Source organism: Cebus imitator, unplaced genomic scaffold (assembly GCF_001604975.1).
Source record: "Cebus imitator isolate Cc_AM_T3 unplaced genomic scaffold, Cebus_imitator-1.0 Scaffold158, whole genome shotgun sequence".
In the NCBI taxonomy this organism is placed as follows: domain Eukaryota; kingdom Metazoa; phylum Chordata; class Mammalia; order Primates; family Cebidae; genus Cebus; species Cebus imitator.
This window is the reverse complement of record NW_016107473.1, coordinates 3,910,205-3,931,815: the sequence shown is the minus strand read 5'-3', so window position 1 is coordinate 3,931,815 and position 21,611 is coordinate 3,910,205. Positions and strand designations below refer to the sequence as shown.

At 38.3% G+C, this 21,611-nt stretch overlaps 1 protein-coding gene across 4 annotated transcripts in view; it reads left to right on the top strand.

Annotated features, from left to right (window-relative positions):
• ABCC4 (ATP binding cassette subfamily C member 4) overlaps positions 1-21,611 on the top strand; it is a 276,355-nt gene that overhangs the window by 196,743 nt on the left and 58,001 nt on the right. For all 4 annotated transcript variants that reach the window (XM_017543557.2, XM_017543561.2, XM_037743897.1 and 1 more), the window contains 2 exons: positions 15,728-15,878; positions 20,644-20,763. In XM_017543557.2, the coding sequence (XP_017399046.1) occupies positions 15,728-15,878; positions 20,644-20,763 (271 nt within the window). The remainder of the gene's footprint in view (positions 1-15,727; positions 15,879-20,643; positions 20,764-21,611) is intronic.

The following is a 21,611-nucleotide window of genomic DNA, read 5'->3' as shown; positions in this document are numbered from 1 at the left end:
AGAAAATAATAAAAAATGCTTATCACTGGTCATTAGAGAAATACAAATCAAAACCACATTGAGATACCATCTCACGCCAGTTAGAATGGTGATCATTAAAAATCTGGAGACAACAGATGCTGGAGTGCATATGGAGAGATAGGAACACTTTTACACTGTTGGTGGGAGTGTAAATTAGTTCAACCATTGTGGTAGACAGTGTAGCGATTCCTCAAGGACCTAGAAATAGAAATTCCATTTGACCCAGCAATCCCATTACTGGGTATATATCCAAAGGATTATAAATCGTTCTGTTATAAAGACACATGCACACGTATGTTTATTGTGGCACTGTTTACAATAGCAAAGACCTGGAACCAACCCAAATGCCCATCAATGATAGACTGGACAAGGAAAACGTGGCATATATACACCATGGAATACTATGAAGCCATAAAAAATGTCCTTTGTAGGGACATGGATGAACCTGGAAACCATCATTCTCAGCAAACTGACACAAGAACAGAAAATCAAATACCACATGTTCTCACTGATAGGCAGGTGTTGAACAATAAGAACACATGGACACAGGGACGGGAGCATGACACACTGGGGTCTGTTGGGGGTGGGGGTGGGGTGGGAGAGCAGAGGTTAGGGAGGCTGGGGAGGGATAACATGGGGAGAAATGACAGATACAGGTGACGGGGGATGAAGGCAGCAAACCACCTTGCCATGTGTGTGCCTATGCAACAATCCTGCATGATCGGCACATGTACCCAAGAACCTAAAATACAATTAAAAAAAAAAGAAAATAATCATATAATAAAAAACGTTAAAGTATAGTGTAGGATGGAATGGGAAAGCCTTGGAATCACCCTTCTTAAGTTTGACTCCTAGCTCCACCACTTACTTACTTTCTCTTTCCTCACAAAGCCACACTTGACGTATCTGTAAAATGGAGAAAATTATACCTGTTTCATGAGGGTTATTGTAAGGATAAAATGAAACCATTTCAATAAAATTCTTAGCATAACATCTAAGCACACGAAATGAAAAGTAGTTATTTTTTTAAATACTACACATATTTTTAAGTAGGAGAAATAGTCTGACAATGACATTATGCTGCATTAAGGTAATTGTCAGACAGTTACCAGACCCAGAAGTATCAGGTCATGAGTTTGTATTCCAGATATTAGGTTTATTATCCCTGAAGGTTTTAATGTTTGTTTTCTCTTTTGGAATCACAGTATCAAAATCAGTTGTTTTCAGAATAAACTTGTGAGCACTAAATATGTCATAATAATGTAATTTTCATAATATTGCTAAAACTTCCTTGGTCCTTGATAACAATGAGAATGGAATCTGAGTTATCTAGAATTCTGCTAGTTAAAATCTTTGCCTCCAAGAAGTCTTCCTACTATCAAAACAAATGAAAAATGAAGGTAGGATGCAGAGGTTGGATTTAGGCATTTTAATTTTTACTGTTTAAATGTGGGAGTGCTCTGAGTATGCAAAGTTGCACACAGCTGCCCTCAGCAAAATACTGTAATTTATTGAGGCACACTGAATTGCAAAACCTTTCTTCCCTACACACCCCTCATCTAAAAAAAAAAAAAAAAAATCAGCAGCTTGACTGAGCTTAAATAACTGACTTTTCATTATCCTTTCATGGAACACAAAGGACTAATCCTGGGGCTACTTGAGCCACCAATGCAGGCAGCAGTGGAGACCACCACTGAATGTGCCAGTCCTCCTCCCACAAACAAAACACATTGACTGCAGCTTTATGAAGTGAAATGACCAAGAAAAAGAAAATGTGAAGGAGGTGTCCTCAGTCATTTCTTCCCTGGGGGGGTGGGAGGGCAGGATGAGGGGAGGGAGAAAAAGCTGCTGCATCTGGATGTTGAGAACAAAGCCATCCTAAGTCTTGAGTATAATAGGTTGGGTCACTTGCTTTTATAGAAGCAAAAGAGTGGAACTGCCTTGACTTGTCTCAGTACCACTGACCCTTGCATTGCATTGTGTAGAGATGTCAGGGAAAGTGTGTAGAAAGCACACTGAACAATGAGTTTGTCATTTTGAGATTTCAGAGGTTTGTTCACCCCTTCCCCCCACTCCTATCCTCAAATCCCCATTGGACAAAAGAGATCATTAGTTAGGTCGCCTTGCCTTCATTTGAAAGATCTCTGTTTTACTGACTCTTTTAAAAGTAAACTCATCCATTTTAACTGAATCACAGCGTTTTCATGCTTTCAAAGTCAACAAAAGAGTTTTAGTCAGTGCATTTACAAGGATGGACTAGTCTGTGAAAATGCCAGCCCTGGAGATAATGATTCATGCCAACTGCCACATTAAAGTGGATTTCCTTGTTAATAGACAGGGGAGTTGATGACATGAGTTACTGGAAATATTTGCCAACTCTTGACCCCTGGATTTCTGAGATCAGGATGATAGGATCCACACAGGCCCACTCTGACAATTCCTTTACCCTTTCTTTTTTAATGAAAGATGTGATGGTTGGATATTTTTTCCAGTGTAATAGCACATGTAGAAAGCAGTACTGTCACCATCAGTGTGGTGACAGTTAATCTCCGGGGACCCTCCCAGGCTTCCCAGGCTGGCAACCAGTGTTCCAATTTTTCCCAGCATGTGTGCTCCAATGATAATGTTTGTAGTTTAACAAGAAGCTAATTAAGACTCAAAGAAAAAAATTAAGAATCTAATTTTTATCAAGTCTGGTGGTATTCAGCAGAGCACAGGACTTTCCATTCTGGCATATTGGATGATGTTCATTGCAAAACAATAGTGGCCATTCATGGTGCTTTCTCTTTTTGTCATCTTGCATCCTTAGTAATAAAATAGACAGTTATAACCTGGGAGAGGAAACTGGCAAAATGTTTACTTAATTGAGGACCTTTAAATTCTCTCTATGCTGTTCTTGATTGATTACATTCATTTTTGTCTATAATGCCTACTGAGTTTTCTTGATAAGATGAACAAAAAAAGGTTTGGGCTGGAGAACTTGCCTCAGTTTTATTAAAATCTTGCACTCACTGTTTTATATATAAATATACACTTCATCCGATATGGGGCATGGGTAAGTGTAATCTCTCCTACTTGTGAGTTTCATGACTCATTTGTTTCAGCCCTTTCCCTGGGCTCATTGACTTACTGTTCTCTGTCATTTGCATTGAGTCATGAAGCCAGTAGGGTTGCTTGATTATCTCAGCAAAGGGCCAGGCTTCTATGGGACACATATCAAACATGGATCAGGAGCCGTTTTTGTTCTAGGGCACACAGGCTAGTTACCATTAGTTCTCACCTGTGCCCTCTTCCCCACCATCAATGCACCCGAGGAAATAATCTTTTAGCGTTATGGTTTTGTATTGACATACTGCCCAACATCTGCCTGAACGTGGCCAAAGGGATGGGGATGGAATTCTAGTGTCATATATATATTTTTTTATCCTATCAGTATTTTTATTGAGGTATGTTTTATATATAATAAAATCAACATATTTTTAGGTTGGATTTTAGTAATTGTGTACATTCCGATATCCACCCTCTAAAACAAGATGCAGAGCATTTCCATCTTCTTAGGAAGTTTCCTTTGCCCCTCTGTAGACAGTTTTTACACTCCATACCTCTTCCAGATTTCTGTCAACATCAATTAGTTTTCCTCTTGCTGAACTGCATGTAAATGGAACCAACAATTTTTCTGTGGCTGGATTCTTTTGTTCCCAAGTTTTTGAGTTCTGTGTATGTTTCAGTGGTTCATTTCTTTGTTTTCTTCTTTTTCTGCTATTTCATTGTATGATGACATCAACATTTATTTATCTACTCTCTGATTGATGGATATTTGAGTTGTTGCCAGTTTTTAGCAATGAATGTTCTTATAGAAGTGTTTTGGGGTATACTACGTATGTTTTCATTCATCTTGGATAAAATTCATAGGAGTGGAACTGCTGGGTTTATAAAGTTTACTTTAAAAACCAAAAATCAGACTATGACAAGGTTTTTATAATGGTTTTACTATTTTACATACTCAGCAACAGTATATGAGCATTCTAGGTGCTCCACATCCTTGCCAACATTTAGTATTATCAGTCTTTCTGTTTTTATTCTTTTGTGGGGTATAGACGATCCATTTGCATTGCCTTGATGATTAATATTAAGCGATTTTCATACAGGCTAATTGGCCATTCATGTGTCTTCCTTTCAGAAATATTGGTTCAGATCTCCTGCCAATTTCTTAAAACATATTTTTAAAAAATCTTGTTGGTTTTTTAGGAGTTTTTAATATATGTAATGTATTTAGACATGTTTAATAATACGCTTTTATCAATATTTCCTGTTTTGTAAATTGTGGTTTTTCAATAAATTTGCTTACTTTGTCTTTATTGGATAACTTTTTGCATGAAACTGTTCATACTTTTGCATTTGTCCATTTAATGTCTTTATAATCTATAGTGAAATTTCTTTTTTTATTCCTGACACTGATAATTTGTTTCTGCAATCAGTTTATCTTGAAGTTTATCAATTTTGATGTTTTTTTCAGTGAATTTATGTTTGATTTTTTTAATTTTCTCTGTAGTTGGTGAATTTTCTATTTCATTAATTTCTTGTTTTTTTTTTTAAGTTACACTGATTTAATTCATCTTTTTCTCTAGCTTTTTAAGATTAAACATTAATCTGTTGGTTTTCATTTGTTTCATAATATACGCATTTAAGATTATACCTTCTCTTTAAGTATTATTGCTTAGCTACATCTATTGATTTTGATATGTTGTGTTTTCATTATCTGTAGTTGAGAATATTTATGAGTTGGCTTTTTTTTTTTTTTTTTTTTTTTTTTTTTTTTTTTTTTTTTTTTTTTTTTTTTTTAAAGACAGAATCTCACTCTGGTGCCAGGCTGGAGTTCAGTGGTATAATCTCTCCTCACTGCAACCTCCAGCTCCTCAGCAATTCCCGTACTTCAGTTCCCCGAGTAGCTGGGATTACAAGCGCATGTCACTATCCCTGGCTAATTTTTATATTTTTAGTAGAGACAGGTTTTCACCTTTTTTCCCAGACTGGTCTTGAACTCCTGGCCTCAAGTGAGCCTCCTGCCTCAGCATCTAAAAGTGCTGGGATTACAGGCATAAGCCACTATACCTGGCCCATGAGTTGACTTTCTTATTTAATATTTTAGTAATGAGTTATTAAGGAGTGTATAACTTCATTTCTAAAGATTTAGGGATTTTAAAAAACTTGCTGATTTCTAATTAACCTGGTTGTAATTCAGTAACATATTCTGTAATATTTCTATCCTTTGAAATGTATTGAGACTTCTTTTATGACCTAGCATTTAGTTTACTTTGGTAAAGGTCCCCTGTGCACTTAAGAAAAAAGAATGTATATTCTGTAACTGTGGAGTATAGAGTTCTAAAAATGTCAGGTCAAGTTGGCTTATAATATCCAGATCTTCAGTGTCTTTACTGAATTTTTGTCCATTGGGTCTATCATTTACTAAGAGGGGGTGTTTTTGCATGGTATCTGTCTGTATATATTTACAGTCTTTATTGTAAGCAGCATCTAATTGGGTCTGGCTTTTTAAATGCTCACCTGACATTCTCTGTCATTTTATGTGAAGTTCTATCCATGTACATTTAATGTAATTATAGATATGGTTGGCTTTAAGTCTATCATCTTGGTGTTTGTCTTCTATTAGTCTCATGTTCTTTTCCATCTTTTGAGTGAATGGAATATATTCTTATTTTATCTTTTCTATCACATTTTTAGCTATACCTCCTTATGTTATTGTTTTTAGTAGTTGCTCTAGAGTTTACATATGCGTTTAAGTTTATTACAATCTATTTTCAAATAATTTTCTACCAAATTTGTGAACAATAATCTTACTATTATATAATTCATTTCTCTTATTCTTTGGGTTCATGTTGTCATATTGTTTACTCCTACATATACTATAAACTACATGATATATTGTGTCCATTTTGCTTTAAATAACCATCATCTTTTAAAGAAATTTATACATATGTGTGCATGTATGTGCATGCATATTATAGAAAATTGTGTTTTATATTTATCCACATATTTGTCCTTTCCAGTGCTCTTTATTTCTTTCTAAAGTCTGGGCTTCCATCTGGCATCATTTTCCTTCAGCCTGAAGGACTTCTTTTCAGGCTGGTCTGCTGGAAACCTTCTCCTAGCTTTTGCCCATCTGAGCATGCCTTTATTTCACCTTCACTTTTAATGATCTTTTCAACAGATAGAAGATTCTACGTTGACAGTTTTCTTTTTTTTCTTTTTCTTCTTTTGGCACTGTATGTATATCACATCATTGTCTTCTCTCTTCATTGTTTGTGGTGAGAAACCAGGCATCATTATTATGCTGGTTGCACTGTACATTATGTCTCTTTTCATGGCTACTTTTTAGGACAATTTCCTCTTTGTCTTTGAATTTTTGCTGTTTGACTATATATATTTAATATCCTTCTTGGGGTTAATGAACATCTTCAATATATGGTTTGGTATTTTTATTTAATTTTGGAAAATTATGAGCCTCTATCTTTTGATACATTTCTCTTTTCTTCCTCTTTTCTTTCCTTAACTTCTGGGATTGAAAATTATACTATGTTAGACTGTTTGTTGTAGCTCCACAGATCTAGGGTGTTGCATTCCAGTCTTTCAGTCTTTTTTATTTTTGTCTTTCATTTGGATAATTTATATTGATCTGTCTTTAGGGTCATTGATTCTTTCTCTTCTCTTTCTTTAAAGAGATGGGATCTCACTATGTTGTCCAGGCTGGTCTCAAACCCCTAGGCTCAAGCAATCTTCTTCCCTCCTCAAGCAAAACTCCATGCTGGGATTACAGGTGTGAGCCACTGTGCCTCACCAAATGTGTGGGTTTTTTGTTTATTGTTGGGGTTTTTTTTACATATATATCCAATTTTTTGTTTATAGAATTTTCATTTGGTTTGTTCTTATAGTTTTCATCTTTTTTATGTTTATTGACCAATTGAATATCATTTGGGTAAGCACCTATTTAAATGTCTTAACAATTTTTCTATTGAGTACTCTGGGTTTTTGTTTGTTTTTGTTACTTACTGATTTGTAGAACTGTTTATATATTCTGAATTACCGGTAACTTATTCTGTACTAATGCTTATCTTTTCAATCTCATAATACTTTGTTTTCATAAACACACTTATCAATCTTTTCCTTTATGGTTAGTGATTTTTGTGTTCTGTTTAAAAAATCTGTATCTATTCCAGTGTCTTATTTATTATTTTTCCATAAGGTATTCAGGTACAGGTGGTAGGTATTTGGTTAAATGACCAAGTTCCTTAGTGGTGATTTGTGAGATTTTGATGTGCTCATCACCCAAGCAGTATACATTGCACCGTATTTGTAGTATTTTATCCCTCGTCCTCCTCCCACTCTTCCCACTAAGTCCCCAAAGTCCATTGTATCATTCTTATGCCTTTACGTCTTCACAGCTTAGCTCCCACATATCAGTAAGAACATACGATGTTTGGTTTTCCATTCCTGAGTTACTTTACTTAGAATAATAGTCTCCAGTGTACTTAGAATAATAGTCTCCAGTGTCATCCAGGTCGCTGCAATTGCTGTTAATTCATTTCTTCTTATGGCTGAGTAGTATTCCATCACACACACACACACACACACACACACCACAGTTTCTTTATCCACTCATTGATGGGCATTTGAGTTAGTTCCATGATTTTGCAGTTGTGAATTGTGCTACTATAAACGTGTGTGCAAGTATCTTTTTCAAATAATGACTGCTTTTCCTCTGGGTAGATACCCAGTGGTGGGATTGCTGAATCAAATGGTAGTTCTACTTTTAGTTCTTTAAGGAATCTCCACAGTGTTTTCCATAGCGGCTGTATTAGTTTACATTCCCACCAGCAGTGTAGAAGTGTTCCCTGATGAATGCATTCATGCCAACATCTACTGTTTTTTGATTTTTGGATTATGGCCATTCTTACAGGAGTGAGGTGGTATCGCATTGTGGTTTGGATTTGCATTGCCCTGATCATTAGTGATGTTGAGCATTTTTTCATATGTTTGTTGTTCATTTGTATATCTTCTTTTGAGAAGTTTCTATTCATGTCCTTAGCCCCCTTTTTGATGGGATTATTTGTTTGTTACTGATTTGTTGAAGTTCGTTGTAGATTCTGGATATTACTCCTTTGTCAAATGTATATAGATTGTGAACATTTTCTCCCACTCTGTATGTTGTCTCTTTATTCTGCTGAATGTTCCGTTTGCGGTGCAAAAGCTCTTTAGTTTAATTAAGTCAGAACTATTTATCTTTGTTTTTATTGCATTTGCTTTTGGGTTCTTAGTCATGAAATCCTTGCCTAAGCCAATGTCTAGAAGGGCTTTTCCAATGTTATCTTCTAGAATTTTTGTAGTGTCCAGGTCTTAGATTTAAAATGTTCCTGCTCCATCTTGAATTGATTTTTGTGTAATGTGAGAGATGAGGATCCAGTTTCATTCTCCTACATGTGGCTAGCCAGTTATCCCAGCACCATTTGTTGAAAACTGTGTCCTTTCCCCACTTTATGATTTTGTTTGCTTTGTTGAAGATCAGTTGGTTCTAAGTATTTGGGTTTATTTCTGGGTATTCTATTCTGTTCCATTGGCCTAAAATTAAAAAAAAAAAAAAATCACATGCTTATCTCAATAGAGGCAGAAAAAGCATTTGACAAAATTCAGCATCGCTTTATTATTAAAACTTTCAGCAAAATCAGCATACAAGGGACAGATCTCAATGTACTAAAAGCTATCTATGACAAACCCACAGCCAACATATACTGAATGGGGAAACATTGAAAGTGCCTATTTTTATACCAAAACCATGGTATAAAAAGTTGAAAGTTCCTATTTTTATACCAGTACCATGTGGTTTTGGTGACTGTGGCCTAACAGTATAGTTTGAAATCGGGTAGTGTGATGCCTCCAGATTGTTCTTTTTGCTTAGTCTTGCTTTGGCTATGTGGGCTTTTTTTGTTCCATATGAATTTTAGAATTGTTTTTTCTAATTCTGTGCAGAATTATGGTGGTATTTTGATGAGGCTTGCATTGAATTTGTAGATTGCTTTTGGCAGTATGGTCATTTTCGCAATATTGTTTGTACCCATCCATGAACATGAGATGCATTTCCGTTTGTTTGTGTGGTCTATGATTTCTTCCAGCAGTGTTTTGTAGTTTCCTTGTAGAGGTCTTTCGATTTTCCTTGGTTAGGTATATTCCTAAGTATTTTATTTTATTTTATTTTTTGCAGCTATTATAAAAGTGGTTGAGTTCTTGATTTGATTCTCTACTTGGTTGTTGTTGGTGTATAGAAGAGCTACTGATTTGTGTACATTAATCTTGTATCTGGAAACTTTGCTAATTTTTTAAAAATCAGTTCTAGGAGCTTTCTAGAAGAGTCTTTAGGGTTTTCAAGGTAAATGAGCATGTCATCAACAAACAGTGACAGTTTGACTTCCTCATTACTGATTTGGATGCCTTTATTTATTTCTCTTGTCTGATCTGGCCAGAACTTCCAGTACTATGTTGAAGAGGGGTGGTAAGAGTGGGCATCCTTGTCTAGATCCAGTTCTCAGAGGAAATCCTTTAAACTTTTCCTCATTCAGTATTATGTTGGCCGTGGGTTTGTCATAGATGGCTTTAGTACATTGAGATATATCCCTTGTATGCCAGTTTTGCTGAGAGTTTTAATCATAAAGCGATGCTGGATTTTGTTGAATGCTTTTTCTGCATCTATTGAGATTATCATGTGAATTTTGTTTTTAATTCTATTTATGTTGTGTATCATATTTATTGACTTGGCATATGTTAAACCATCCCTGTATCCCTGGTATGAAGCACACTTTATCATAGTGGGTTATCTTTTTGATATATTATTGGATTCAGTTAACTAGTATTTTCTTAAGGATTATAACATCTAAGTTCATCAGGTATATTGGTCTTTAATGTTGTTTTTTGGTTATGGCCTTTCCTCGTTTTGGTATTATGGTGTTACTGGCTTCATAGAATGAATTAAGGAGTGTTCTTTCTTTCTCTATCTTGTGGAATAGTATCAAAAGGATTGGTACCAACTCTTCTTTGAATGTCTGGTAGAATTCTGCTGTGAATTCACCTGGTCCTGAACATTTTTTTGTTGGTAATTTTAAAATTACCATTTCAGTCTCACTGCTTGTTATTGGCCTGTTCAGGGTATCTAATTCTTCCTGACCTGAGCTAGGAGGGTTGCATTTTTCCAGGAATTTATCCATCTCTTCTAGGTTTTCTAGTTTATGTGCATAAAGGTGTTCATAGATCTTTTATATTTCAGTGTTGTCAGTTGTAATATCTCCTGTTGCATTTCTTAGTGAGTGAGTTTTCTCTCTTCTTCTCTTGGTTAATCTTGCTAATGGTCTGTCAATTTTGCTTACCTTTTCAAAAAGCTTTTTGTTTCATTTATCTTTTGTGTTTTTTGTTGTTGTTGTTTCATTTCCTTTAGTTTGGCTCAGATCTTGGTTATGTCCTTTCTACTGCTGGGTTTGAGTTTGGTTTGTTCTTATTTCTCTAGTTCCTCAAGGTGTGACCTCAGAATGGCAGTTTGTGCTCTTTCAGACTTTTTGATGTAGGTGTTTAGGGCTATGAACTTTCCTCTTATCACTGCCTTTGCTGTATCCCAGACATTTTGATAAGTTGTACCATTATTGTCATTCAGTTCAAAGAATTTTTAAATTTCTATCTTGATTTCATTTTTGACCCAATTGTCGTTCATTAGGTTATTTAATTTTTGTGTATTTGCATGGTTTTGAAGATTCCTTTTAGAGTTAAATCATTTGGTCTTTCCTGGAGAGAGTTCCATGTGCTGTCAAATAGAATGTGTATTCTGCAGTTGTTGGATGAAATGTTCTGTTTATGTCTGTTAAGTCCGTTTGTTCGAAGGTGTATTTTAAATCCATTGTTTCTTTGTTGACTTTCTGTCTTCATGATCTGTCTAGTGCTGTCAGTGAGGTATTGACGTCCCCCACTATTATTTGTTGCTGTCTATCTCATTTCTTAATTCTATTAGTAATTGTTTTCTAAATTTGAGAGCTCTAGTTTTAGGTGCATATATGTTTAGGATTGTGATCTTTTCTTTTTGGACAAGGCCTTTTACCATTACATAGTGTACAAAGGAAACCGTTGATCAATGAGATATGCTGACCACAAAGGAAGGAAGAGGTGCACCACATTGCTGTAATGCCTTACACCATTCACTCTTCCTTGGAGTTAGCTGTGACTCAGGATTAAGCACTAACCAAAGTCTGACATAGTTACCAGCACTGGATGTGAAAAGATCAGATCAGCCATGTGAGGGATGAAAGGAGTGATTAGTGTATCCCAAGGGAAGGACAAGTTTAGAAAAGCTTAGAGAATGTTTGTTTAGATCTTGTCATACACAGAAGACATACCAGCACTCTATAAAGTTTTGATTTAAAGGCATTCACTGGATTAGATGAGGTCAAAAGAAACAGGTGGTAAAGTAGAGATCTCCCAAGGTGAGACCTTGAGACCTGGGAACCAGAGTTGACCTCTGAACTCCCTGAGGCAGGCAAGGTGCCAGAGTAGCACAATTTACGTCTGCTGACTTAGTGCTGATGCTGTCAGTATTTGGGCTTAGGAGCTTACATTTAAGTGTTTTTCATATTGTCTTTTTTGCTTCTATTCATCCTGTAATTGAAGGTAATGATAATGATTTGACAGAATTGCATTTTTATTTCTTTGTATTCTTGTAGGTTTGTATACCCTGTTCGTAATTTTAGGGGCTCCAGGAGAAATCCTATGTTAGCCAGGAACACAACCTGTTACGTTCGTCATTTCATTTAGCAGTTCCCAAAATAAAATAAGTAGAAGAATTTCCTCCACCACCATGTCCGTAAACACCTTACCGATCAAAAACTAGCTGGCAATCATTTTCTCTCTAAATCAGAAGAAAATCTTGCCATACTTTCTCACCAAGAAGTGAACCCTGCTTTGTTTATTGCACTTACGTTTTGTCTTCTGCAAAGTCAGTAATCGTTTAAAGCGATCTGGACAATTTGTGCTTATTACAACTTGGAACACAATTCTTATGTGACGAACAGCAGAATTAAAAGCTTTCCAGTTTCTGTAAGGTGTTAGCGATCTTAGTGATCCTGACTTTATGTTTTAATACCATAAACACATCATGAAAGTACTGTCTACTGATTAAGTGGCCTCATGATTAAATACGTATTTCATCTTGTACTTAATAGAAGGATGACAGAGAGAGGGAGAGTTCAAATAAGGAATAGAATGAGCCAGAAGGTTGGATGGCATATTTATTTGCATAAAATAGGAATACATTTTTACTGCTGTTTATAGAAAACATGTTCTTTGGCACAAGCTTCACAAAGACTAGTAGGAACTGAATCCCACAGAATGAAGTTTAAAGTAAATAGTGGATAGATACCTAAAAATTTCTCCAGGACTCGAAGCAGTTCGGTGGTTAAATGCCAAACAGGCATTGTAGTTAAAATTATGCTTGTTAAAAGAATATGTTCCATTTTGTAATATTCGGATACAAAATTAATTCTAGAAGAGTCTGCCTGGGGAAATTTTGTATTTTTCACTACCACTCAAATATAGATACTGAATATGAAATGTATTCAACACTCATTTTGTGTCCTGAGGTTTTATATATTTATCAAAATGTGGCTCTTTTTTTTCTTAAGTCATTTTGTTTTCTAGGTCTAGAACTCATCTTTTTATGAGACTTTTTAATGTAAACAATAATTCTTACATCAATATGTGTTGTCATGTCGTATTAGCAAATATTTTAAGACTTTTTAAAGATCAGCTTTTCTTTGTGAGCTGAGAAGTCTGTTATTTCCTAGTTAGCTGGGAGCCTGGGATTGGTTACCTCATTGAGAGGCCAGATACAACCACACACACACAAAAACCTATACAACTAGAAAATACAGAAAACAAAAATATAAAAAATACAGGTTTATTTAGCTGTTACATTTTTAAAAACATATGAATCATGTATGTAGGATATGGTATCATGCAGTGATTAAGAGAACAGGCATGAGGTCAGTGTGACTGAATTTTCTCACCTTGAGGAGGTTACTGAATCTCTCTGAGACTCAGTTTCCTCCTGTGTAAATGGAGATGATAATCTCTCCTATTTAGATTTGATATAAGAGTGAAGTTAGATAATGGATGTGAAATACGTAAGTATAGAAATTTGGATATAAGCAAGCCTTGTGAAATGTTGCCTCTTCGCCTCTTCTTGGTTTTTGGGAGGCTGGGCAATTGTACCTTGTTTTGGTTGTCAGCTTGATACAGAAACTTGTGAGTGGCCTGGTGAACCACATGCCGGGCTGGCAGGTCAAGATGCAGGGGGTGGTGCTGAGAAGCACACACAGAACTGCCTGTGTTCCCGCAGCAATTAAACTGTGATTGAGACCTGCAGGTGACTATTCATGCTGTACTTTCTGGTGAAAATCAGTTGTAAATCTTAAAAATCTCTACAACGTATACATGTATTCCTCCTTATATTTCTATTTTTTTTGTTTTGTTTTGTTTTGTTTTGAGACAGAGTCTCACTCTCTTGCCCACGCTGGAGTGCAGTGGCACCATCTTAGCTCACTGCAACCTCCAGCTCCCAGGTTCAAGCAGTTCTCCTGCCTCAGCCTCCCACATAGCTGGGATTACAAGTGTGCGCCACCACAACCAGCTAATTTTTTTTGTATGTTTCCAGTAGAGATGGGGTTTCACCATGTTGACCAGGCTGGTCTCAAACTCCTGAAGTGAGGTGATCCACCTGGCTCGGCCTCCCAGAGTGCTGAGATTATAGGCTTGAGCCACTGCACCCAGCCCCTCCTTATATTTCTATAGCACTCTGTACTTTCTGCTGAAGTCATGTACTTTTATGTAAGACTATGAACTTTGGAGGCCTCAGACCATGTTTAGTGTGAATCTGCACACCCCCACTGTTTGATCCTTCCCAAGAAGCAAGCATTGTGCTTTCAGAGTAGGTAGGCACTCACTTGACTTGCACTCATATTTCCTGAAGCCACAGACCGCGATATTACCCGTTTCCTAATAAAGATGAATACTTAAATGAGCATCATCCAATGCCTTGGGTTTCTATGCTTCTTGCTTTTCTTTTTGTTTTTTACCTTTTAGACCAAGGTATTTTCCAAAGATAAAAGTCACCTTGCTAGGTAAAGTGATGAGTAAGTGAACATTCACAGATCCATTAGCACAGAACCTTGCATCCAGAAACAGCTCATAAATGTCATTTGCTGTTGTTATCATCATGTGCTTCTGAAATAGACGTTTTAAGTATTTCTTCTAATGGTGGAAAATTCAATGTACATCCAAGTATTAAAGCTAAAAAACACACAAAACCCTGTTAGACATTGTAAGTTGTTTTCTTGTTATCAAAACTCTTCCTCAATGCTACTAAACATAAGAGAAATAGAAGCTAAACGTTTCTGACAATAAAAAATTCAATATATTGTAATAAGAAAAAAAATCTCAGGTTTCTTTAAAACATGTAAAAATTGTGTTACATTTCTTTTATTTGTTCTTTACTGAGCATGTTAATGAACTCTAATTTCCTACATAAGTGTGTTTAGAGGAAAAATTAAAGACAAATTTAAGTATTTTGTCCTGACCAATAAAACATTGACCATATGCTGGGGACAAGCTTAAATGCAGGGGCTGACGATGCATGCTCCCTGGCTCTGTGACTGGTGCTGTGTGTTCTTGATCAAGTTACTTGTTTCTTCCTGTGCCTCAGTGTCTCCATCTGTAAAATGGTGCAGTAATACTACCTCATAGATATATTGTGACATTTAAGTGAGTTGATACATGTGTATTTACTATACAACCAGATACAGAAAGTCTAGATACCAAGAGAGATGACTTCCCACTTCTAAAGGTGAAGATATTAAATTATTTCCTTTTTTTCTAAGCACTGAACTAGCAGTTAGTCACTTCCTTATCCCTTGCATAGCTGAGGCTTCTGGGTTCCTTGTCTGTGATGTCTGCTTGCTCATTGCCCTGATAACATCAACGGACTCATGATAGTTTGGGATTCAAGTCCTACTCTGAATCTCAGTTTTCTCATCCATTACATAGGGAAAGTAATAATGCCTGATTCATGGGGCTGCTGAGTATATCAAAAGAACTAACGGGGGCCTGGTGTGGTGGCTCACACCTGTACTCCCAGGGTGGGCAGATCGCTTGAGATCTGGAGTTCGAGACCAGCCTGGCCAATATGGTGAAACCCCATCTCTACTAAAAATACAAAAAGTTAGTCGGGTATGGTGGCACGCATCTGTAGTCCCAGCTACTCAGGAAACTGAGGGAGGAGAATCACTTGAACACAGGAGCGGGAGGCTGCAGCGAGAGGAGATGGCATCACTGCACTCCAGCCTGGGCAACAGAGCAAGACTCTGTCTCAAAAAAAAAGAAGAAAGGAACTATTGGGCAAGTACATATCATAGTGTTTGGCACATGGCAGGCATGTAATAGATAACATCAGGACCACCTATACTTTTGTTATTCCTTTGGATGGAAAAGCAGTCCCTGGTACTACAAAAGTCTTTCGAGGAAAGGAGTGTAATCCTAACAATAACTCATCAAAGTGTTTTTGAAAAGAATACTTGATAAGGAAAACCTGTATCTGCTTCTGCTGTTTCAGACATTGCTACAAGTGGTTGGTGTGGTCTCTGTGGCTGTGGCAGTGATTCCTTGGATCGCGATACCCTTGGTTCCCCTTGGAATCATTTTCATTTTCCTTCGGCGATATTTTTTGGAAACGTCAAGAGACGTGAAGCGCCTGGAATCTACAAGTGAGTGTGGAAACTCGGGTTGGTATAGACAAGCTAGCTAGCTTCCATTTATGCCATGATTATGGAGACCACCTAAAATTTGGCAGACTGTCTTCCAGAATTTCTGTAACATTAGGTAACGAATGTATTGGCCATCATGAATCATTGTGTCCCTTAGAGCATATGGAATAGATAGCATGCAACATGCAGCTTCGCAGTCTGGAACAAGGAAGGAGTGAAGGACATATCGGGAGTAATATTCTACAGGAATGTCAGCACCATGAAGGCAGGGACTATTTGTTCTTGTTTATGAGATACCTCCTTACACAAAGCCAACACTTAATTAAACATTTTTCTTAGAAATAAAAATTTGATCACAGTGGAACTAATATAGAAGGAAAATAATTAGGGTATTGTTCTTTCCCTGATGATGCTAAAAATGACAAGGAAATGAGAAGTTTGGAGAAAGGAAAAGAGGTGTCAGAAGCAATATATTTGGTAAATTTATGACTTTTGCAAACTCACAAAATGGCTAGTAAGTTGCAGATGTAAACGTTTTGAAAAGAGAAGCATTGTTATTTTCAGTTTTCCCTTTGTTACCAGCAGTACTCATACTAATGTCACAGTGTTCAGACTGTTTCCCCTCAGGCTGTTCATATATATATATGGACACTGAAAATAATCCCCTTAGATCACAAGGAGAGATACTAGTTTAGAAAACATATAGTCTGTTGCTCTATTTAATTTTCTAGTTTTGGAATCATGGGGAAGACATTTTATGATTAATCACTCTATTCCTCAAGTAATTGCAGAGATGAAATTCATCTCATTGTGCATGCACAAATTAACATATTTCATCATTGTTAAAACAAAAATTCATAAGGAGAGTAGAATTGCTCTACTTTTTAATAAAAGGTATAAGGATGAGAGCCAAAAAGTAAAGAAGGAAGATACTTGTATCAGAAAAGCTCCACTGTGGATATTAACTGCAAATAAATGCCAACTCCGCTCTCTAGAAGCCACGCCTAGAAGAGAAACATTGAGTCCCATCATTTCAGTATCTACTGAGTGGGAAATAGACATTTATCAGGACAAAGCAGTTTTTTGTTGTGACATATATATGTTTCTCTTTTAACAATGAACTCTTGTATTTTTTGTTTTTTTGGTTTTTTTGAAATGGAGTCTCTCTGTCACCCAGGCTGGAGTACAATGACACGATCTTGGTCTCTGCAACTTCTGCCTACTGGGTTCAAGCGATTCTCATGCCTCAGCCTCCTGAGTGGCTGAGATTACAGATACACATCACCGTACCCAGCTATTTTTGCATTATTAGTAGAGACGGGGTTTCACCATGTTGGCCAGGCTGGTCTTGAACCCCTGACCTCAACTGACCCGCCTGCCTCAGCCTCCCAAGGTGCTAGAATTACAGGCATGTACCACTGCACCTGACCAACAGTGAATTCTTAAGAGGCATTTATCCTAAATGTCTGCATAAAGTAGAGTGGGTGACAGTCCATAAAAGTTGTAGAAAAACTTTTCAGTCATCAAGAAAACCAGCTAAACTACCACGAGGTCTCATCTTATGAGGTGTTCAATGGGGCGGGCGAGCAGTGGAGTCCACATGTGAGTAACACTTGGCCCATGGGACTTGCTAGGGAAGGCAAGGCAGAGTATAAATGTTAGTGTTGCTGGGAGAGCTTCCTTGTGAAGATCACTGGCCCTAGCTAGTGTTATGTGTGGACAGCAAGGCTGTGTGGGCATTTTATGGTTTGGGCCTGCCCATGAAATGAAGTTATATGACAGTCTTATCTTCAGGGAGTCTGTGGTATGTTGAAGGAAGCATCTGCTCCAGAAGGAACATCTTGACATAGATGTCTGTCTGCGTCAAGGGCCACATCCGATCCACGTGGATGTGGAGAAAAGGGGACTTAGGAAGGCTTTTTTGGAAGCAGTGTAGGATTTTCTCTCTTGAATTTCAGCTTGTACACTAAAGCTTGAAAACATTTTCTTGGGCAAATTCGGACAACTTCATCATGGCCCCTGAGGTGTATTTGGGTGTCCCTGCACCCCGGTTGGCTGTGACAGTGAGTTAAATATGCATGTTCCTTTCTCCATGCTCTCAGATCACCAACTGTGGTGACCAGTTGGTTGGAACTGTTTATTGTTATCCATCTGGGGTGGTGGGTCTCTGCCATAAATCACAATTCCACTGTTTCTTCTAAGCAGCAGTGGATTGTGTTTTTTGAGACCACTGCTGGAGTCACTGGCTAAAAGCAGGATGGCCGATTGCCGTGGCAGGGAGGCATAACCCAGCTTCATCCTTGTGCCCTCAAGGATTTCCAAAGCCTGAGTTGGACTGCTTCACCACCTCTGGAACCGTGGTTGGCATTTAAGGAATCTTAATAACAAATCTGCAGTTGATCATAATGATTTTTTATTTTTGCAAAAGTGACCGGAGCAATAGTCAGTCATAGAGACGTGCATAAAAACCAGAATGGCATTTGGTTGCATTTCTTTAGCCACCTCCACTCATTTGGCAATGCCAGGAATGTGAAGCCATATCCAATTTCTGTCTGTAAAGATACTGTGATCCACTAGCAATGTCTGCCATGAGTGTGAACCCATGTGCCCCATGATTTTAGATCGTAAGATCCTTGAGTTTGCTCACCCTAGATTCCCAGGGGCTTTGTTCAGTGCAAGGTGATTAATAAGTGCCACAGGAATAGGGAAGGCTTTTGGATATTAGCCAAGTAAGATTTGGGGATTTTTCAATTGTGGGCTACAAAGTCTGAAGAAAAATGCCTTCAGGATGCATGGGAATGTTTAACTCTGATTATTCTTTCTCTGAGACCTGTGGCTCAGATTAAAAACACAGCTTTGGAAATAAAACAGATATTAGTCTGATGCCCAAGTCTACCGTTTGCATGCTTGCATGGCTTAGTTTACTTAATCTTGGGCAGTGTTTTTGTTTGTTTGTTTGTGTTTTGGTTTTTTTTTTTTTGAGACGGAGTCTCACTCTGTCAACTAGGCCGGAGTGCAGTGGCATGATCTTGGCTCACTGCAATCTCTGCCTCCTGGGTTCAAGCATTTCTCTTGTCTCAGTCTCTTGAGTAGCTGGAACTACAGGCACATGCCACTATACCTGGCTAATTTTTGTATTTTTAGCAGAGACAGCGTTTCACCATATTGGTCAGGCTGGTCTTAAACTCCTGACGTCAGATGATCCGCCTGCCGCGGCCTCCCAAATTGCTGGGGTTATAGGTGTGAGCCACCACGCCCAACCTTGGGCAGTGTTCTTAATGCCTCAATCCTATTTTTCCCTCTATCAAGGATATAATACTTTCCCTGTTGGGTTCTTATGAGGCTTGCTTGAGACTGCTTGGAAGGGACGCTGGAACCTTGAACATATGGGGACTACCAGAGGCATTAGAGCCTTGATAATTAAAAACATAATAACCCTCAGAAGGTCCCACACAGCATCAGTACCCTGCAGCAAGAAATCCTATCTCAAAAGAAACCAAAAAGCCAGTTCCAGTGGCTCATGCCTGTAATCCTAGCACTTTGGGAGGCCGAGGCAGGCAGATCAACTGAGGTCAGGAGTTCAAGACCAGCCTGGCCAAGATGGTGAAACCCCATCTCTACTAAAAATACAAAAATCATCCAAGCATGGTGGTGGGTTCCTATAATCCTAGCTACTTGGGAGGCTGAGGCAGGAGAATTGTTTGAACCTGGGGTGGGGGGAGGAGATTGCAGTGAGCTGAGATCGTACCACTTTACTCCAGCCTGGGCCAAAGAGCCAAACTTTGTGTTTAAAAAAAAAAAAAAAGAAAGAAAAAACCACCAGCAGCACACAAAAACACAGTGGCCCAAGGAGGAGTAGCTGATCAGTGACCCTCATGGGATATCTGGTTCCCAAAGGAAAAAGAAGTCACACAAAAGAGTATTCACCTCTTAAAATTTTGTAGAGATGATGGACCCACTGAGACCACAGCAGATTCTGAAAAAGGCAATGGCACATGCCATAGAGACCTCCAGAGATCAGGATGAGTTTTCAACGGGGCAGTCATAAAAACATCCATCAGCTTCCTGGAGCCAGTGTTAAGACCACTCAGAGACATCTTGTCTGGGCAGGTTCCTTGGGCATGGTACAAGGGCACTGAAGCACCCAGGTCCGTGGAGATCATAAAGGACTCTTCTAGCATGAGTGGGCACAGAAGATTCCCCAAGATGCAGGGAAGTGACAGTCTCTTCAGCTCACTTCTTGAGTACCTGTCCTGAGCCAGGTACCGTCCAGTTACCAGGATGCAATGGCTATGGCTGGCCCTTGAGAAATTAACAATTTAAGGTAGGGACAGACACATAGATGACTAATTGTAATTCAGTGTGGTGACATCTCTCAACAGAATTGTTTTTAAAAATGCTACTGGCTCAAAAATCAGAGAAATATCATTTCTGCCCAAAGAGATGTCAGGGAAGAATATGGAGAGGAGGAGGACCTGGAAGCCTGAGTTAGGAAGGAAAGAATTATAACTAGATTTGAATATGGTCAAAGATACGACGTTCATTTACAGGCCCCTTTTGTGAGGTGTGGTTTGCGCAGGAGGTTGAGATTGCAGTAGCAGGGTCCCCTCAGGCTGTTGGAAGCATTTATGTCTCCTTGAATTATGAAGCCTCCTAGGAAGCCTGCGTGTGCTGTTTGGTGAATGCATGATGATGCAGCTTGGGAGGCCACTGGTTTCCCTGCATCCAGCCTCACTGAGTGTTTTCTCTGTCTCTGTTTCCCCAGCTCGGAGTCCGGTGTTTTCCCACTTATCATCTTCTCTCCAGGGGCTCTGGACCATTCGGGCATACAAAGCAGAAGAGAGGTGTCAGGAACTGTTTGATGCACACCAGGATTTACATTCAGGTCTGTCCATTTCAGGAAATGGTTTCAAAGGACAGGATCTGATTTCTCTGATTTAACCTCCCTGCGTGGATGAGCTTGCTGGCCAGCACCTCAGAGCCCAGCGCCACATCCTGCTTTTTGCACATCTTCCTCTCCTTCTCCATCCCCTTCTTCTGGGCTTGGACTCATCTCGGAATCCCCTCTGCATGTCCCTTCTTTGTACCCCCTGACTGTCTGGCAGCGTCCTTCTCTCACCATGCATGGCCTTTGACTCTGTCAGCAAACGTTTTCTACAAAAAGGCTGCCTAGTAAATCTTTTAGGCTTTGTGTGCCACTATTGTCTCTGTTGTGATTGATCACCTTTGTGTTGTAGCACAAAAGCAGACATTAGTACGTTGGCAAAGGGCTGTGACGGTGTTTCAGTAAAACTTTATTTACAAAAATAGGTGCTGGTTCACATGCTATAGTTTGCTGAAAAATCAGTGAAAGTTTTTTCGATCTGCAAATTTCAGAATTTCCTCCAAATCTGCAAAATGCTAGTCCATTATTCCAAGCTTTATTTCATATTGCTGATGAAATGGCACTTTAAAAACCACATGCAAAATGGAAAAAAGAAGTAACAAACAAACCAAAAACCACATGCAAATCCTGGTAGTGAGGTCATCTTGATATAGCCCCTAAGCAATAGCTAGTGCGTGTGGCCCTTATGGTAAGTATGGAAGGTGAAGTGAATTGGGAGCTACACTCCGCTATTGGAGAACTGTAGCATCAACCATGTGCGTGGGTGGACTTCCCATGAGAATGCCCTTCACATAAGTACCTCTCAGCACTGCAGGAGATGCCCTTAGGAGACTGTTTTTCTCAGTTCT